The sequence below is a fragment of the Centropristis striata genome, chromosome 5, assembly GCF_030273125.1.
Source record: "Centropristis striata isolate RG_2023a ecotype Rhode Island chromosome 5, C.striata_1.0, whole genome shotgun sequence".
NCBI lineage: Eukaryota > Metazoa > Chordata > Actinopteri > Perciformes > Serranidae > Centropristis > Centropristis striata.
Window position 1 is genome coordinate 39,383,791 of NC_081521.1, and position 21,010 is coordinate 39,404,800.

The following is a 21,010-nucleotide window of genomic DNA, read 5'->3' on the forward strand; positions in this document are numbered from 1 at the left end:
CTTAATCTAACCTTAAAATAAGTCAACAAAAAGTGTTAAAAGTTTATTTATGATATTCCAAACAGGTAGAGCTATAGATAGAGGTTGGCATGGACAATGCAACAAACAGCAAGCTCAAACTCTAACAGTAGGTATGTATTTTTTACTGTCCTTCCTCACACCCTCAACTCAACACTGATCCGAACAAGTTGTGCTGCATCGATCTCTAAATTCAACATCTTTCTTCTTCCCTCTGTTGTGAGTCATGCAGCCTCACTAAGACGTGGTCTGTTTTCTGGGGAAAACGGATATTTCTGACAATATGCTGCTGCACTTGGAAAGAGGCTCAGTAATAGGAGCTTAGCTGACATCTACCACAGTGTTATCCTGAGAATTGCAATTAAATAAACTATAACAGGACTCAGACTTTTGCTAAGCACAGATTAATTTCATAAAAGCTTCAAAAAATAGTATAACTTTATTCTGCTTTGTCAACAGCCAGGGATTTAGTTTGGGAGGGAAAAAAAGTCATATAGAAACAATTCAGCACTTTTGTAGTTATTACCAGTTCATTTGTAAATACCATAACTTCAATAATTAATAGTGAAAATGAAGTGCAAATATAAAAAGATGCATCAATATACTTAACCTGGCTTGCAAATTTTCACTCATATCAGATAAACATACAGCGGACTTTAAATTATAGCCAAAGCTTTATCAGTTCTGCCGAGAAGACATACATATTGTACAATCAACCAGTCTTTATCACATTTTTTGGCAAGGCTCTCAATTGTTCAACTTCCGCTTCCCAAATCTGCATATAAAAATACAGATTGTGCAACATTATTGAAACTTAAGTGACATTCAGTCTTCAAATCTATTTGAACAGTGGGGTCCAGCAGAAACACAAACCAGTACAGATTATTTTTACTCACACAAAAACAGCCCAAAGAGAAGAAAAAATTAATTATTTTTCAGTGCAAAACAATTGTTCAATTGTGAAAGTATTAAGGTGTTAAAAATTAAAAATGCTGAAAACATCATTTCATTGATATACATTAATAATAGTGCTTTATGTATTCTGTAGAGATATTAAATATCAGCCTTAGTCATTACTACTTCAAAAGGACAAGTCTGGTAATATTCAATATTTTTCTTATTGTTGACAAATCCCATGAACAGACCAAAGAAAAACAATTTATCTGTGTATTCAAAGCCTCACATACAGTAGCTTATGCCTTTGTCAATATTCTCTCATTGTTGCCCAAAAACTATTAAAAACACATCAATGAGCCACACTTGCACCGACTCACATGTTCCTTCATTAGAATGAACAGGGGCACAACAGTTCATTCTCAGTCAATACCACATGCAATATCCTGCTGCTGTAAATACTCCCAAAACCCTGAATAGCCCCCAACAAAAACACAATCACATTTGAAAAAAAAAAAAAAAAAAGCTATCCGCAGTGAAATTATTTAGGCTTTTAAATATAAATAAATACATATATATGGTCGATTTTTAAGGTTTCAAGTGCTTGGAACAGCGAGTCACTAATAACCCTTTTTCACCAAATTAGCCCTGGTATTTGAACATTTACAATCAGGATTCTTGGAACCTTGGTGCTTTTTTTTCAATTATTCCAAGTATTTCTTTTTATCAAAAAAACAAGAATGAACCAACTATTATTGATAGGAAGATGTACAAGACTATTACATGCAAGACTCCATCCTCTATTTCCAACCTGTAGAATATGGCATTGCCACTTAGGTTCGCACTTGCTATTTTTTTGTTCCAGCATGAAACCAACTTTACAAGTTCCAAACTGTTTTTTGGGGGATCAAACTGCTCTAAATGGTTTAAAATTGGGTGCGCTAATTAGAATAGGCCCGATTCCATGTTGTTGGAAATGGGGTAAGAGAAGATAAGGTAGTCACAAAGTATTTAGAAATGGAGTAATGCACTGTTGGTTTTTTGGTGACTCTAGAGGGCTAATTCCAATTATTCTAACATGTTTACTGTCAGTGCAGTGTGTTGAGTCTCCTGCTAGTTTGACATTTTCATGGGACTTGCTGACAACACCAAAAATATAGAATATCACCAGCCTCCTCCTTTAATATTGTCTGATAGCCATGTGGAAACTGAGTCACAACCAATCCCACATTTAGCAAATTAATGAATTCATATACTCCTTCATAATGAAAAGAATCAATATCTAAACATCAAATATAGTAGAAATAAGGCCCAGGAAGTCTTTTTAACTCATACTCTGTCCCTATATTACATTTCATTTAAGCTCATCTTAATGTATTTTCTCCAATCATCCAGTTTATTCATGAACTGCTCACATTTTGGTCTGAGCTTGAAGGGTTTGATTCCATATCAATATCCTCCGCCTCCTTCCCGTTCGTCTGTTCATCAGCACCTTTATCGGTGCTCGTCACTGACCCATTTGTAGCAGAAACATTTGCCTGCGGCGTTTCTTCTTCTTCCTTTTTATCTGGCACTTGATTAAAATCAGTCCTTGGGATTTTTTCCTCTCTTCCAGAAGAAAGAGAAGGTGAATGTTTTGAAGTCTTATGGGGGGTTTGTGCCGATGGGCTCATTTGACCGGTAGCTTTATTAACACCAGTTTTCTCCTCCATCGGCCCACTGGCGGCGTCCCCAGCAGAGCCGTTGCTTGGCAGCACCTTGTTATCTTCTCTCTTCTTCTTCGGAGGTTTTTCAGTGTCTGTGTCTCCCTCTGTTTGCATATTGTTGTCTGGTTCCTGGATGGCGTCCTTCGACTCGTTGGTTAATGTGTCCTCACTGTTCACACAGGGCTCAGCTTTTTCTGTCCCTGACTCAGGACTGGATGACTGATCCATTTCATCAACGTCATCTGTCGAGTCATTTCCATTCCCCAAAATTTCATTATTAGACTCAGCCTCAGCGTTTCCATTTCCAACAGTCTCAGTTTCCGGTTTTGACTCCGGGGATGCCTCAGAGAGTTTATTTTTATCCTTACTTGTCGTTTTATCAGTTCCTTTCTGAGTCTTTGTGTTGTTATCCAGTCCGTCCTCTTTTTGCTGCACAACTGCTTCTCCATCTTTGCTTTTACTCCATGAATAAGCTTCATCTTTTCCATCTCCGTTCCCTACAGCATCAGATCGCTTCTCTGCCTTCCTGAATTGTTTCTGAATCTTTCTGGGACACCACACAAACTTATCCTTTGGCTCAAAGTGAAGGTAGGCGAAGCGCACAAGCTCCTGACGCTTCTGCTTGTCCAAAACAGCAAACAGGAAGTAGTCCAGCACGCTGCGTTTAACACTGCTAAGGGTCTTTTTGACTAAGGTCTCTTCCAGAAAGAAGCGCACAAGTGGGGCCTGGTAGTGTTCAAAGCCCAGCTCCCCGAGGCTCTTCAGGATGCGAGTGATGCGCAGGTTGTTGTGCATATTCCTGCAAGAGATCAAACAGTTACAGCTAAACTCACAAAAACAGAAGCGACATTGTTGATGTTTTCTTTTCTATGAGGAACTTTTAATATTTACCGCTCCAGGTTTCCAAATCGCTCCTTCCAATTATCTGCTCGTTTCACTTCACCCGTCTCTTTGTTGACCAAACGCATACCATAGAAGCCTAACATGAGTTCATAGGACTCCACTAGTCTCTTTTTAGCATCCTCATTCTTCTTGAACGCCTGTGAGCAGAAACAGTGGAAGCATAATAGAGTATAAAAAACTAAATGTAGGGCATTTCCATAACTTTTGTAATCACACGAAAGTAACAGACAGAAGAGGTTTTTTATCTGCACATTAGACATAACCTCCTGTGACCCTGCGTCCTCATATGTGGACATTACATTTTAGGTTTTAAGGACCTTATACTTAATTCTGCTTAACTATAACATGTTGTCCTCAGTAGTACACACTCTAGAAAAAGCACAATAAATCAATTAGTGTAAAAACCAGATGGCAGCACCTTGCTAAAGTCAATCAACAGCTTATCCCCAGACAAAAGTGGACCAGGTACAAAATCTGATCTCATTTATGGTTAAAACTTGTTCATTTGTGCTTAATAATGTTTGTAGCTTGATATTCTGTGCAAGTTTGACTATTTTTAGCGATAGCAACAAGCTACGACTCTGCTAATCAGGAAGTACACATTTGAGAACGAATAGACTTTTACTATCGTTCTTCCAAAGAGAGGGAGTAAATGTTGTATACACTGGTGAATTAATTATGTTATACAGTAACATTAACCGATTTCTTTTTTTTTCAAAAACTACTTCCTGTTCAAAGACATTGCTTAGTTTTTGTACTTATGTCCTACAAATCCATAATATCAAATATCTAGGAGAAACTAACAATACATACCAAACAAAAGCTTGGGTCTCAGGAGTTCTTATATTAGTTCTCAGAGATTCGATTCTGGCTTTGCACTCGTCAGATATGACTTTGTTGCATATATATAAATGGTTAAACACATTTTCTTTGTTGATGTTAAAAAACTGTAAGTCACTGTTGACAACCAAATTATGCACAATTAACTGTTTGGTAAAGTATTCATTTAGACACATTGTTTCCTCTGATACACTTACCTCAATTTCCTTCTTGGTGAGTTCTGAAGCCATGTAATTGACCCCCGGCTCTCGCAGTGGAAACAGCCTTTTCAAGAGAGAAACAACAAAAAAATAATTAACATCTAATGAAACTAACAGTTGTTCAGTGAGGATGACATCAGCTGTCCCTGCAATTTTTCATAACCTTAATGTAGAATCTAGTCATTGTGCCGTATCCCATAAAACATATGACAAACAACTCTGAAGCCTCATGATTTCTTCTGATAAAACATCTTGGATCATCCTGAAACACCATCATCATCATCATGGCATCCTCCTGGATACCACTGGAAATTAATGTTAATGTAATAACTAAAAAGGGTAGTTTTTTACCTTGATCTTTTCAATCTGGCCCAAATAAATGAATAACTGCTTTTCTATCACTAAAAGTGCTTTAAAAGCAAGTCATAATCTCCTGACTTTTCTTACTGGCAGTTTCTTATTTTGCAGCACTTTTCATTTTACTCATTCAACCTAGAGATGTATCGTGTCTCGTTCTGATTCAGAGACGGTAATTCATGCTTTTATTTCATTACATCTAAAATATTGCAACTCTCTCTTTGCCTGTCTCAGTCAAAAAGCAAAATGCTGCAGCTAGAATTCTAAAAGTATTAACCCATCTGCACTGGCAACCAGTAAAATTCAGAATTGATTTTTACAAATAACCTTTAACGCATAAAAAGGCCTAACCCCTACCTACACTGCTGACCTATTAAATTCTTCTCTCCTCACTGAGGCCACTTTGTTTTTCCTGTCTGTCCTTGTATCACCCTTTCCATTTAGCACTCTGTATGTTGGAGTATTTTTGTAACGGTTTCATTATATATTAGGTTTTATTTCTACTTTTTATTGCTGATGCTTTTGGGTTTTTATTGTAGATAAAGCGCTATTATAATTATTATTATCATCATCAATAGAACCCCACCCTACCTGTAACAGACAATGGTTACGGGGCAAGCATTTTGCTAATTAAGACAAGTACACCTTGTTTCTTTGTGTTTTAGTAGCACACTCCTTGCTAAAAGTGTGTGTAAAGTGCTTCTGATTGCAAGGTCATCACAATAAAATGGCACTAGCTTTGTGACATCAGACTGGACACAGCCAAAACACACATCCCAAGAAGTAGACAATACATACCACTGAATGTAGGAGTGAACTCTCTCCAGTCTTTTGTAGTCATTTTTCCATTCCTTATGAAATGATTCAATGTAGACATCTGCACCACATGATAAGGAAAACATCACATCACTGCACACAGACATTCCCAAACACTGAAAATATATTGTATGAATATCTCTTCATATGTTACCATCAGGAGCAGAGGGGAATTTATTGAGATAAAACTGCAAATTGTTCATTTTGTCTTCTGAGCACTCCTCATCTGTAAGATTCTGTCAAAAGGAGAAAAAAAACCCTATGAGCTCGTTCAGTTGCGGTGGACAGAATAGCTTTGGTTAGATAACGTTGCTGCTACTTACAGGATATCCTCTTCTGTAGTTCTGCATGTCTTTTGCTGCTCTCATGTTTCGGGGGGTGTGATGCCACTGCAAGTAAAAGTGAAAGTGAAATTAACCTGCATCTCCACGTATAAGAAATAGTGCGTGTTTTCAATGTTGGTGGAAACTACTATGACAAGTCGTGCCATCATTAAGCATCATGAGCATTAATGTTACTTCAAAGTGTCATTAATGTTCATGACACATCCCATGTCATGTTAATGACACACTCATGCCACTCTTATGTAGACACCTTCAAAATAAAGTGTTACCATACCTTGCGTAAGTCACAAAGGCATGTTCAAAAAATTGCCTAAGTCATATTTTATTTTGATTTAGGCATAATAAATCTGCTTAAGTCACACACTTAACATAGGCCATTATCTTAAAGGGGTAAAATCACATGAGGATGTAGGAGATTTTACCATAGGTGGCTATGAGGAGATGATTTAGGGGAAAAAACAATTTTGACAAAAATGACTTATTATTTTAACAGTTTGACGACATGTAAGGCCAAGCTAATCCATTTCCCACTCCCACAAAAATGCATTAACACCCATCTAATATTTACATATTACACAATATGCATAATAATCACTGTAAGCAGCACATCATGCATATTTAAGCGTAACGCCAGCGATTTATAACCCCTCAGAGTAAGCTAACGTCAGCGGCTAGCTAGGCTAGTTAGCCAGCCTGCAGCAGAAAGGCAGAAAGCTATCATTAGCTTTGCAGCCATGGCAGCATTAGCAAACGCCTAGCCGGCTGCAGAAGCAATGAGTTACAAGTGCACATATCCCATGCCATGGCAAGCAATAAGTACGTTACGGTTCGGTTGAGTAATATTTAAAGCGCGTACAGCTAAAGACCAGCCGGATTTGTTTTTGTCTTGACTTGACCGGCGGGTCTGGCTCTCTCCGGCCGGGTCGTCTCCATCACTCTCGGTGTCCCAGGTCGAGTCGTACTCGCAAACACAGTCGTCCTCCATGGTCAGAACAAGCGCTTTATGACTAGCTGCGGCTAAATAATCGTGTAACCTGGTTCAGCACTGCAAACGAGCATGAATCAAGTTACACTTGCATGATCAGGTTAGACGAGGACGGCCCTGACCATCCGTCTTCAGTCTACCATAGTCAAGACAGCAGCACCGTTGGCGGCTGCAGTAGTCTGTGTGCTGCCTTCAAGTGCTCCCCTTGCGAGTAGAAAATATCAAACTTCACATATCTTGACGCGCTTTTGCGGTAAATATAACCGGAAAGTAATTAGGGACCGAGCACTAACGGTGCGAGGACCCTATTGTAATTGGTCCGTCTATTCTTATTATTATTATTTTTTTTCCGGGTATTGATAGCCTTTTTGGGGGCTTTATCATATTCAAAAACGCCCCCATATTTGGAATATACGTCAATCTCCCATGAAAATTTCGTATTCTGGTATTCGCGGGAATGGGCGTGGCAAAATGACTCAACAGCGCCCCCTTGAAAGTCAAGAAAATTCAGCCCCTCGCACAGGAATGTCGTAGAGACACGAAATTTGGTACATATATGTATCATGGCAAGATGCACCAAAAAGTCTCAAGAACCCATACCGTAAAACGAACAGGAAGACGGCCATCTTGGATCGAAAATGGCGTTTCCTGCTGTTTTTGCCCATTTCCAGGTCGCATACTTTAACGAACTCCTCCTACAGATTTTATCCAATTGACTTCAAACTTGGTCAGTACCATCACAAGGCCTTTGGGATCAAAAGTTGTATAAATCTTACCCGACGGTCACACTATGTGGGCGTGGCATGGCAGCAAAATATGGCGTCTCGCCATCTAACACCAGACTGAATAACTTGACCATACATTGTCCAATCTGTCCCAAATTTAACACACGTGATTGGGGTCCAGCCCGGGACACACCCACGGGTCAATAGTCACACACAGTCATAGCGCCCCCTGCTGCTACAGGAAGTAACATGTTTTACACCTACCACAAGCACAGTGGTAGGAGACACGCAATTTGGTACGCATAGGGACTGAGCCAACAGCGCCGCGTCCGATGTGCCCTCCCCTGACGGCGCCTCCCCCGACGGCTCCACTCTGCGAGGGCCCGTTCAGTACTGCGCGCAGTCCTAGTTTTAGATTAGATTAGATTCAACTTTATCGTCATTGCACATGTCACAAGTACAAAGCAACGAAATGCAGATAGCATCCAACCAGGAGTGCTTAAGCAGTAATTAAGTGAATCATAGTGCAATATATGAATTATATAAAAATGCGGTATATACAGGTATGGATTATATAAAAAATGCAGAAGTAAGGTAGCCTTTGAAAGAAATATTTTGTGTGTTCAAGAGTAGAAACATTATACACCAGGAATGTTGCTGTCTTACGGTAAAACCATAGCTAGAGTTTAAGATAAGGAAGGGAAGGAAAGTTTATTGATGCTACTGGAGTTCATCATCAATTGACCTCAGGAAGCTAATTATTTCCCTCTTGGCTTGAATGTATTCTCCTGTGAACTGTTGTTTTATTAAATTGTACTCAATCGCGGTGTTATTTGGTACGTAATACGGTTCTTAATGTGCTTTCTAATGAATAATTATATTTTCCAACAAAACCGGAAGGCAGCACACTTGCTGTGTTGGTTGATGGTAATAAAACTGCAAACCATCTGATATGAGTCAGGCACCCAATCTTAGGTAGGAAAACTATTTCACTTGTCTGTTATATAACCAACAACAACTGTATATCTATCTATCTATCTATCTATCTATCTATCTATCTATCTATCTATCTATCTATCCTAGATAGATCTATCTATATATCTACATCCTATTTAAGAGAAAATCTTATGATTTGCTGCTTTTATATCCTCAAAGTGACAGGTCTTTATTTAATATATTTTTATGTATTCAAAATGTAGCTTAATATCTGGGGATGATAATAAATCAACATTTTAATGTGCTTATTTTTTCTAAATTGATCAACTACAGCAAAAAAGTCCTTCAAAATTGTCCATCATTTCCACAAGGTAGTGTTCTCAACAGCCCCAAATCCCAAATTACAGTTTTCCTAGTCACTTTGGTGCATTTCTCACATCACTATTTACATTTGCACAACGGTAAATACATTTCTCAAAGCAATTAGTACAAACTGCAAAACCTGGTTGATAACCTGCATAAGTGTGTCACTTGCTCAAATTGGATAGCTCATTACTCAAAAGCAAGTATTCATGTCAATGAAAGTGTCAGTGTCATCAACATAAAAAGTCCTGACCACCAAGATAGTCAAATGGCTTTGTCATGTTTTCGTTATGACAGTTTAAATGTTTTCCAATGCAAAAAAGTCAGATCTTGGTAACATTACCTGAAAATGCTCAAGACAGCACTTTATACTATTAGCACAGCCATTTGAAAACTACAGTAAAGTTACACATTACTGTATTTAGTGTATGAAAAAATACACCCTTATTTATAGCAAAAATAAACTCCCTTTGGGTAGAGCTGTGCACAATTGTAAACAATATTGCAGTACATATTGGAACTGAACATACAACATACATAGTGATGTAAATCATTCATGCACATCAAGATGTTCCTCTCTGTCTGGCCACATAGTTTCCTCTATATCAGTAGTTCTCAACCTTTTTTTTTTTTTCCCAATTTCTTTATTGAGTTTTTGCAGACAGTACAGAATAAAATCTCAGTTACACATTGTGTTGGAAAGCGTCTGCCTTAGAGTGAAGTACTAAAATAAAAGAGAACAAGACAAAAAGAGAACCCCAACATGAATCCCACTATCCCTCCCAACAACCCACGTCAGATGTAATCACAACTAAATTATTACACAACATACAGCAACATAAGTAAATACTGAAGTATGGTTAAGACAAAAAAATAAATAAATAAAATAAACAAAAAAAAAAAAAAAAAAAATATGGGGGGGGGGGGGGGGGCACTCTCTCTTTCCAAGAATTAAGAAGCGTCCTCGGCATCATCAGGAGTCACAATAAGACTGTTGCTAATATAGGCCAGCAGTGGGTCCCAAGTTTTATGGAATGCTGTCAGAGATCCCTTCTGTGAGAACCTTAACTTCTCTAACTTTAGACATTGTAAAATTTCCCGTATCCAACTGTTATGGGTCGGTGGAGAAACATGCTTCCATTTGAGTAGAATGGCACGCCTGGCCAGCAGGGTGGTAAAGGCCATGACACGCTGTACAGAAACAGGGAGATTCTTAGACAGAGGAAGACCAAAAAGAGCAGTCAGGGAATTTGGTTCTAAATTTACATTGAAAGCCTGTTTGAGAGTTTGGAATATACTGGACCAAAAGTTGGTCAGCCTCGGACATGACCAGAACATGTGCACATGGTCGGCTGGGGACTGTTTACAACGGTTACAGGCATCACTGTGACTTGGATATATTTCTGCCAATTTAGCGTTGGTGAAATGGGCTCTGTGAAGCACCTTCCACTGTAATAGAGCGTGCCTGGCACAAATAGACGAAGTATGGGTCAGTTTTGTTCTCAACCTTTTTGAGTCGCGACCCCCAATTTAACATGCATGTGGTCCGCGACCCCCCACTCGGATCACCCAAAAAAGAAACAAGATGACCAAAAAAAGGAAACAAAATGACCAAAAAAGACAGAAAATGACCAAAAAAGACAGAAAATGACCAAAAAAGGAATCAAAATGACCAAAAAAAAGACACAAAATGGCCTAAAAAGACACAAAATGACCAAAAAATACACAAAATGACCAGAAAAAGACACAAAATGACCAAAAAAAGACATTAAGTGACCAAAAACACATGAACACTTTAACACAGTGGAGACAGAGCTGACTTCCAAAATGATTTGGCGACCCCCAGAAATCATCTCGCGACCCCAATTGGGGTCCCGACCCCAAGGTTGAGGATAGCTGCTCTACATCACAGACAATATCATCTCTTGCAATGCAACGAGGAAAGTATCTCCTCTGCAGGACTCTGCTGTGATGTCATCCCCTTCCTCCCCGCACCCTCACCCCTCTTCCACCAGGCTGACCTTTCATTTCTGTGTCACAGTATTGTAGAAATGGTCCACACTGTGTCCTGCTTGGTTCATATATGCTTGTAAAGTGTTTATGGGTTTATGGCAGGGGTGTCAAACTCAAATACACAATGGGCCAAAATTAAAAACTTGAATAAAATCGCGGGCCAACATTGAACAAATAAACCTTTTAATATATACCAAACATTTTTTGCTTTAACATTAAATATGGAACCAGCAACGCTTATAAACATACAATATATAACTAAATAGTGCAGACATGTAAAATCAAATTTCAAATAAAAAACACATCAATGTCATTATTTTACAATAATAATATAATAATTTGGTATTGCCTCACGGGCCAAATAAAATTACACTGCGGGCCAAATTTGGCCCGCGGGCCAGAGTTTGACACCCCTGGTTTATGGGATTCAGCTCTGAGTGATTGTAGAGAATTGGCTTATCATTGGTTGCAACTAATGCTTCACACAGCCCTTCTCACCAGTGAAAGTTGAGGTTCACCTGAGAGAAATTGTTCAATTTAGGAGACATTTTCAGGAAAAAAAAAAGATTTCAAAAATGTTTAAAATTTGCTTGACAGATTTTGACAACTAGTTCAACATTTTTGTATGTAATGACTCAAACAATGAAATTAAGTACTATACGTTTTGTATGGAATGACTATCCAGCATTCACAAGTATAGTTATTTTTGACTGCCATGACGTAAGCAAATAATAAAGTTATAAAACGGCAGAGAGTTGTATGAAAGCAATTTATGCATCTCCAAAAGCATTTGCAATTTGTTGTAAGGAATGAGAAACTGCTACTATGATGTGCACAAATGACTTAATATTGTGGAGGTTGAACTAATTGTAAATAAGACACAGTATAGCAGCAAACAGTATACAGTATAGCCTCTCATTGTTTTTTGTAAAGATTACATCAACAATTATTAAACCTATTAACCAATTATTTAACCCATAAGAACCCAGAGCCAGTAATCCTTAAAAAGGAAAATTATGGGGGATATACCATAGACCAAGTGGACCTTATGATATATCTTATTTTTAAATGAATAAACTAGACACATTTTCTGCTTACAGAAACACAAATTTGCCTTTTTCTTTGCATCTCCACCACATATATCAAAAGTGTGACTATAATAGTGCTGTTAGACAACAAATTCCATTTCAGATTTGTTTTTAAGTAACAAAATAATAATAAATCGAGAATAAATAAATATAAATAACACTGCCTTATTGGACGGCTTCTCAACAAGCTACTGTAGCTGTAGAACACTAAAAAACACACTTATGTACTTGAGGAAACATACATGAATATTACTAGAACATTAAAAATGTTTGTGATACCCATGTCACTGTGGGTTCTTATGGGTTAAAATAGCCGCTGATCCATTTTCTATAAATTGAATAGTCGATTAATCCCCTTTCAGCTTTATTTACTGTAAGATTTGTATTCAAGAGTGGCAGGGTCGAAAAAAATACATACATTAGGAAATTAACATTTAAAACACCCATATTAATAAATATTACATATTTTTGTTAAGGGACTATAAAAGTGTGACAAAACGTTTGTATAGCACACTGTAAAAAATGTCTGTAGATTTTACGGTGAAAAACTATTAAACCATGACAGTAAAAGACCGTAAAATGATAAATAGGTTAATTCAGTTTTAGTAACAATTAAATACTGTAAATGTATATATCAGCCAGAACAGTATTTTTACAGGTTTTAAATTAAAACAACAACAACAACATTACTCTATTACTGTAAAATACATTGGCACCGTGTTTGTAACAAAAAGCTTCACTGTAATTTTTGCATTTATTTTTTGTAAAAATACTTTTTCTCACTGTTAAATGTACTAAACACCATGTATCTAACAGAAATATACTGTAATATTTAATGGTAAAATCTTTAATTTATACGGCATTTATAAAGTATTTTCTTGTCAATTATATGTCAAATCTTTAGACGGAAAAACCTTTTATTTATACAGGAAAAAAATGGAATAAATGCAATCTTAAATGTGAAATCAACAATGTCAATATCTTTTTACTGTAATATTAGAAGAAAGTTGCACCGTATTTATTACGGTAAAGCTCTGGCAACCACAGCTGCCAGTTTTTTACCGTAAAAACAACGTTTTTTTTTTTACAGTGCATCAAAGCAGATCAACCATCTGACCTCGTGTCATTAAAATATAAGATATTTCTATATTACAACCTTTAGAAACACTGCAGCCATTCACACAAACACTCACATTCTCTCTCTCTCTCTGACAAACGCAGTTCAAACACAGTCCAGTTATCTAGTAATCCAGTCTGAGTGTCTTTTACACATGTTATATCTTCATTATTACTGATTCAGTTTTCATTCTGTTGGGACCAGCAGCACACAGAAAGATTCAGGGTATGAACATATAATTTGACTATGATATCCATCCTTTGACAGTAATTGGATGGATGCATTTATACATGGGAGTATTTCACCATTAGAAGATATAAATAGAATCGTGTATTATCACAGGGGGATTCAATGTTGAATGGCCGCTGGTGTGGGTTTCTATTTTTGGTCTTAGTTACTGTGGAAACCAGCGGGCTCTGCAGGCATCCAGTATTGGCTGTTTGCTATTTAGTCCCTCTAGTTTATAAAATGGATTCCCTGTTGCCTTGTTCTCAGTGAGTTCAATCCAGATGGAAAGATTTGTTCATATACATAAGAGATTATAATAAATATGTAAACTCAGTCTGGGTGTGTTTGCAGGAGATCTGACAAGAATTTAGAGATTTCAGTACGAACAATCTTCTCTACCTGCTCCCGTGTAACTACGAGCTTCTTGCTTCCTGGAGTTTATCCCTGAAGGATCCCGGTGGGCGGGAGTAGAGGGTCATCTCAGGGAATCCTGTTCACCAGGAATGTGTTGCATGAGCTATTTGTAAAATTCCTGGCTAGGCTTGTGTGAAAAGAGTCTCAGAATGCAAAAAAAAACAAACTACATTGGTTTTTCAAATGCATCTTTTGGCAATCAAGCACCACAAGTGGAGTGCTATCTAATTTCATTATATGTGAGAGAAGGCAGATATCTCTATAGCAGATATCTCCAACACTGCAACTCAAAACCAAAACAATCTAGACTGATATAGTGAGAAAAAAAAGCAATACACTTAACCCTTTGATGCACAACATGGGTCTAAAGTGACCCGACTGAGTTTTTATTTTTCTATATCTTTGCAATAAATTAATTTTATCATTTAATATTCCAGGTTTTCCTAAATCAACTTGTTTTTGATCATCATACATCCTAATTTTTTGTTTTCATTTCTTACTTTTTGAATAAAAACCCTTTCTGTATCACTACGCTTCTCATGCACAACATGGGTCAAAAACTTCATTATGGGGTATTGTGTGTATAATTTTAAGGAAAAATGAATTTAATCAATTTTGGAATAAGGCTGAAACATAAAAATAATGTGGAAAAAATGAAGCGCTGTGGATACCTTCAAGATACACTGTATGTGTGACAAAATGATACATAAACATGTTAAATATATTAAATATATGAGTGTGGAAAGTAACTATTTGAAACAAATTACTATTATTATAGTATTATGTCATTTAATTTTAAATCAACTATGGATGAATGTGTCATTTTTGACCCATGTTGTGTATTAGAAGGGTTGTCCATATGTTGTGCATCAAAGGGTTAAGAGAAAATGATATATATATTTTTATTTTGAGGTGAATTGCCCCTTTAATATATGAACATATACCTTAATTTTAAATTATGGCTGAATCATTATAATTAAGTTATCTCTCCATACATGCTCATAAAAATTAGGAAGCTTCTAGTCAGTATTTCACTGATTGTATTCATTTAACAGGATGCAGCACAGAAGCCCATTTTCTCCTCTCCTGTGAATTCAAAATCTGATACGTATCCAAAGGAATCCAGCAGATTTGTATCTTGATTAAAACCCTTGCAGTAAAATTCACAAACGTCCATCTCTCTGTGTCTTCAGGTCCTCTTTTCACTCACTGCTCTGACAACAGGTTAATCTACACACTAATCCTCTCTCTGTATCAAGCTGCCACCTCATCTTGCACTCCTGTGTTGTCCCTGTCTGTAATTTTCTCCTATCCTTGTCAAAGCACAGCTGCTGTTCCTTGCTAAAGACCACCTTTCAATTCCAAAAGTTTGGCTTTTACAGAGGAGCTTAATTTCTATAAACCTTCGTCCAGGATTTTGCCAGATTTGCATTTTTTCCCTGCAGACTTGGCAGATGGGTTTTATTTAGTAGAGAAATGCGCCTTCAGGCACAAGGTCCTCTTCTCTCCGCATGATGCCATGTGCATCTTTAAGACAGTTTTTTTTTTTGCACCATCTGCATATTCTCAACATGGGGTAGGTCTTTTTGAGTTCATGACATGAGAAAAAAGTGATATAATATGACAAAATTACAATGAATAGAAAATAGGACTGATAGGATTATTTTCCAGAAAAGAAGATAAGAAAAATATATTACCGACAAAGGGAAGTCTGTAGGCTTACTTCAGGCACATTTTCAGGGAGCCAAGTAGTAGCCAAATGCCGTTTTCCTTTTGATTATTGTTAATTTAAGATATGCCCTAACAAATAAAGGCATTATAACTCATACCTTGGCTTTACGCAAGTGTGCCTGAAGTAAGCCCACAGGCCTCCTTTCTTATTAGGTAACTTTTTAAAAATCTTTTTTGCTTCTTGAGAAATCCATTATTCTGATAGGAGCTTAAAAAACAAACAAAAACAAAACATGTTTCTATATTACTCCAAGGCAGCTATTCTCAACCTTTTTGAGTCGCGACCCCCAATTTAACATGCATGTTGTCCGCGACCCCCACTCACTGAACACAATCTCACACGCACAGTTCAGATCACCCAAAAAAGAAACAAAATTAACAAAAAAGACACAAATTGACCAAAAAAGACACAAAATGACCAGAAAAGACATAAAATGACCCAAAAAAGAAACAAAATTACCAAAATACACAAAATGACTAAAGAAAGACACAAAATTACCAAAACGGGCACAAATTGAACACAAAATGATCTAAAAAGACACAAAATGACCAAAAAAAGACACAAATTGACCACAAAATGATCGAAAAAGACCCAAAATGACCGAAAAAGACACAAAATGACCAAATAACACACAAAATGACAAAAAAAAGACATTAAGTGACCAAAAAGACTAAAACACATTAACACATGAACACTTTAACACAGTGGAGACAGAGCTGACTTCCAAAATGATTTGGCAACCCCCAGAAATCATCTCGCGACCCCAATTGGGGTCCCGACCCCAAGGTTGAGAATAGCTGCTCTAAGGTAAGCTTCCACTAACTCTCCTGCTGTCAATCAGCAACCCTGGAAAAGATAATCATAATAATTATTTAATTAATTTAGACAGTAACATTGTATGCAATAATAATGCTCATGTGCCAGAATGTATTATTATAAATACATATAAAATTGAAAAAAATCAAGAGGCATTATGAAGTGGACAGTAAATGTCATTTCCATAATCCCCTTCAGCTGTTATTGTTAGATGCAGATGACATGGTAACACTGTATGTGTGATAATGAAATGTAACTGGAAGAGCAGAAAACAGAGAAAGCAAAAAAAAAAAAAAAATCAATGAAGCATCTCTTTGAGTCTAAATACTTATCCTTAAGCCCAGGCCTGATGGGGATTGATGGGCCTCCTCACTTTGTTCCAGGTCCTTGGGCTTTGAAAAGGATGTGGATACAAGCTGTGTGGATTGATGGGCGGCTGTTAGGGCTTCAGGTTTCTCTCTTATCAGCTGAGATGTAATTGATTTATGGAGAGCTGGTTTGAATCACAACAGGGATGCAAGTGTGCTGATTTAGCCACTTAACACAAAAACAGGGCCGCTGAGAGCAGGTTGCTCTGTTTTAGAGGAACAAAAGAACACAAAGTAATCTATCTACAGTACGCTGCTGGTGCTTCTATTACTGACTGTGACATAAGGAGGATGCTTCTGTTCACTTTTTATCTCAGGCAACAAGCAACGTTTCTTTTCTTTCTTTTCCATGTTTGACGAGGGGAGAAAAAAAACAAACAGCCTTTGATGTTGTGATGCAGTCACATGATGAGGGGCCGGATCATTGCGCTTAACATATTAGCTTCAACCTCACTGATAGTTCAAGTCTGTGCTTCTGGTATGAGTAACCATGGCAACCAGCATCACCTACAGTAGGTTTCCAGAAGCGTAGTGTGTAACAATGTCGTTTATTTAACCACTGTACCAGCATGCATCAGTTCTCTAATGTGCAGACACACACACACACACACACACACACTTACCCTTACCCTAAGCCTAGTTCTGAACCAAACCTTAAAACCAAGTCTGAACCCCTTAAACAGGACCCTGAAAGCAGAATAGCAACTGCTGGTACCCTGAAAAGGTCTAGTGATCCCACCCTCCCTAAATGTAGTCATATCCATGCTCTTTCTCAAACATTAGCTAATTGTTAGTTTAGATGAGTACATTTTTTTAGGTCATGTGGCCAACTGTCCGTATTTATTTCTGCAAAAGAGAGAGAGAGAGAGAGAGGGGCAATATGGAACTAGCTATGTATCATTAAAGCAACAATGAGTACACATTTTATTTTATTGTCTTCATTTGTAATGGGGGATAAAATAAATGTAGTTATTATAAGGATGATTTTTTTTTATTTAAAAAATGCTCCTTAAAACTCAATTTTATCGGTTGGCTTTCTTATTATTTCAACTTGTTTACAATTGTATGTATAAACATGTGTGTATTTTTTTTACTTGATAATTACATTTTTAATTTTATTATTATTATTATTATTATTATTATAAAACTGCAAAGCGATTATAATCTAAACGGGATGACATCAATTATTTACATAATTGTCTCAATTTCAATTGTCTTTGCTTCTGTCTTGAGCACAGAATTGGACCCCATAATCCTTTTTTTACATGCACTTTTTTACTGGTCAAATAAATTTACTGTGGTTTTTGTTTCCTGCTTCTTCTTCTTCTTCTTCTTCTTTTTATTTTTAATTTATTTTATTTGAGATCCCTTTAATAGAGCCAACGCAATCCTTTTTTTACCCAGTGGCTTTGTAACCTGTGCAAATAAGCACTAACAAAGCCATTTTATTTCGTTTTCAACATGCTACCTACGTATTTTTAATGACTTGAGCCTCAGACCTATTTTACATATTTTAGGATCGCATTTAGCGGCGTGTGTTGCTGTGTAAAGCCTGATTGTCGGTGTTTCTCGGCCTCTGGCTGTCTCTCCCTCTGACGCTCCGCTGTGAAACCCCGCAGGTTGCTGTCCATGGTGCTGACCCCCCTCCTCCTGATAGATTGGTATCTGCCGGGTCGAGCCGGGACTTCACTTGTTGCACACAGCTGCGATAAGTCTGAACATCGGTGCCAAGGCTTACTATGTGTCTTACATTAGACACAGATTTTTTATTTTGGATTGGTTTGCGCATGCGAGGAGGCAAGCTGAAGCCACTTGCTTAGTGTCGAGAGCATCGATCGCTCCAAATGCGCACGGCAGGATATGTCTTTACATAAACAAGACATCTGAACCTGGCATCACAGATTTCCTGCTTTTATTTTTTCCTACACACCTCTCCTGCTACTACGTTTTACGCAACAGGCTGCAACACCAATGTGGAGCCTACGCTGAGGAGCAGCACCACCTGTAACTGTGCCTGATCTGCTCCCGACTTTCATGCCGCCACTGAGGATGAAGAAGCAAAACGTCCGGACCCTGTCGCTCATCCTCTGCATGTTCTCCTACTTGCTGGTCGGTGCCGCGGTGTTTGACGCGCTCGAGTCCGAGACGGAGAGCTCCCGCAGACGCATCTTGGAGCAGAAGCGCAACGAGATGAAGAAGAAGTACCGCTTCTCCGAGGACGACTACCGCGAAATCGAGCGAGTGGTGCTGCAAGCTGAGCCCCATCGTGCCGGGAGACAGTGGAAATTTGCTGGCTCTTTTTACTTTGCTATAACAGTCATCACCACCATAGGTAAGTTGATGTAATGCTTCTATGTTTAGATGAGGGATGATGTTTTACTCTGGAGCTTTCATATTTTCTACATCAATGCAACAGCAAAGCTTGTTTTCATAACAGACTAATAGAAAAAAAGAATTATGCAAGTGTTGCTACAGTATGCGTCACATTGTTGCTCTCATTTCCATCTTTCTGCATTAAGGTTATGGACATGCAGCACCAGGCACAGATGCAGGAAAGGTCTTCTGCATGTTCTACGCTGTACTGGGAATTCCTCTTACTTTGGTCATGTTCCAGAGCCTGGGAGAAAGGATGAACACATTTGTTCGCTATCTCCTCCATAAGGTGAAGCAGTGCTTCGGCTGTCGACGAACCGAGGTGTCCATGGAGAACATGGTCCTGGTGGGCTTCCTGTCCTGCATTGGGACTCTGTGTGTCGGGGCTGCAGCCTTCGCCCACTTTGAGGGATGGAGCTTCTTCCATGCTTACTACTACTGCTTCATCACACTCACCACTATTGGCTTTGGGGACTTTGTGGCCCTGCAGAAAAAGGAGGACCTGCAGGAGAAAACGCCCTACGTGGCGTTCAGCTTCATGTACATCCTGGTGGGGCTGACTGTTATCGGGGCCTTCCTGAACTTGGTGGTGCTTCGCTTCCTCACCATGAACACTGAGGATGAGCGCAGAGATGCTCAAGAGAGGGCGTCACTGAAGAGGGACAGAGGCCTTCTGGATGGGTCTGCGGGTCTGCATGGTGTTGGGGAACAGAGCAGAGGCAGCCACAGAGAGAGGAACAGGAGCAACGTGGTGCACAGTCGAAGCCACAGTACGCTCTTACTCCCGATGGAGGAAGGGACCAGCCGCACCAACCTTATTTCTTCCCCAGCTGAGGACCAGGAGAGACAAAGGAGCCCCTGCACACACAGGCTGCATTTTCAGATCAAGGCAGGCAGACACAGGCCTGAGTCCAGCCTCAGCTCCCTCTGCTCCTGTGTGTGCTACCGTTTGGGGATTTGTGATAGTCCTCTTATGTCTCACAGTGAACACCACGGCTGCCATATCAATTCTGTTTACTACAATTCAGTCTCTTATAGGATCCAGGGCTGCTCGCCAGGCTCCAGGGACAACACTGGACTTTCTTCCCCAGGAAGCACGCTCTCACCTGGGCACAGCTTCCGTGAGTTCCCCCGTTCGAGGAGAAAGTCTGTGTGAAGAGCACTACAGTGAGAGAGAGAGAGTGTTTGCACTGACTGTAAACAGTATTTTCAATGACACTGTATTTTGTGTTACACCTTGTGCATGTCAGAAGACACTGATTCTGTTAAACGAATAAGTTGTCTGTTGTGGCTATTGAATATTTTTTAATTGTTAAGCAATGGATGAGAATGCGTATCCCCTTTTTACCATGACATTATTTATGTTAGTGATTCTGCTGTGTTCCTCGCATGTCAGCGAAAGTGCAGTGCATGCTACAGAGAATGTATAGCACACAATGTGAATGCATGAGTGCTATGTACAGATATCAACATTTAGGCTTTTAATCTACAATTTTAACAAAAATATTTTGGATATAGTGATTATTAATGACTGTATAACTGTTCAGTGAAGGTACGTGAATGATCCTCGGTGGACTCTAGACAATATCCAACACTTTTCATGCCATAGCTCAAAGATGTCATTTTACTTTTATATCTAAAAAGCCTTAAATAACTTTCACCAAGCACATGAGGGACGTGGCTTCTTAGCTCAGTGAATTTAATAAATCCTTTTATTACTTATCATGGAGAGGAGGTGGGAATAAGTTTTCCGTGCATTGTTCAGCATCAATGC

At 38.5% G+C, this 21,010-nt stretch overlaps 2 protein-coding genes across 2 annotated transcripts; one reads left to right on the forward strand and one right to left on the reverse strand.

Annotated features, from left to right (window-relative positions):
* ogfr (opioid growth factor receptor) lies at positions 1 to 7,268 on the reverse strand. The gene is made up of 7 exons (XM_059333710.1): positions 6,935 to 7,268; positions 6,058 to 6,123; positions 5,889 to 5,970; positions 5,717 to 5,795; positions 4,559 to 4,625; positions 3,510 to 3,658; positions 1 to 3,417 (listed from the first exon to the last, which is right to left on the reverse strand). The coding sequence occupies exons 1-7, from the start codon at positions 7,061 to 7,063 to the stop codon at positions 2,313 to 2,315; spliced, it is 1,677 nt and encodes a 558-aa protein (XP_059189693.1). The 5' UTR covers positions 7,064 to 7,268; the 3' UTR covers positions 1 to 2,312.
* Positions 7,269 to 18,300: 11,032 nt separating this feature from the next.
* On the forward strand, positions 18,301 to 20,809 carry kcnk15 (potassium channel, subfamily K, member 15). The gene is made up of 2 exons (XM_059333435.1): positions 18,301 to 19,195; positions 19,383 to 20,809. The coding sequence occupies exons 1-2, from the start codon at positions 18,898 to 18,900 to the stop codon at positions 20,390 to 20,392; spliced, it is 1,308 nt and encodes a 435-aa protein (XP_059189418.1). The 5' UTR covers positions 18,301 to 18,897; the 3' UTR covers positions 20,393 to 20,809.
* Positions 20,810 to 21,010: the final 201 nt, after the last annotated feature.

Coding starts and splice junctions, on each gene's coding strand:
- ogfr (XM_059333710.1), bottom strand. CDS start 7,063: ATGGAGGACGACTGTGTTTGCGAGTACGACTCGACCTGGGACACCGAG. Junction 5,796..5,888: donor ATTCCCCTCTGCTCCTGATG/GTAACATATGAA, acceptor CATGTGGTGCAG/ATGTCTACATTGAATCATTT. Junction 4,626..5,716: donor GTTCACTCCTACATTCAGTG/GTATGTATTGTC, acceptor TCTCTTGAAAAG/GCTGTTTCCACTGCGAGAGC.
- kcnk15 (XM_059333435.1), top strand. CDS start 18,898: ATGCCGCCACTGAGGATGAAGAAGCAAAACGTCCGGACCCTGTCGCTC. Junction 19,196..19,382: donor AACAGTCATCACCACCATAG/GTAAGTTGATGT, acceptor TTCTGCATTAAG/GTTATGGACATGCAGCACCA.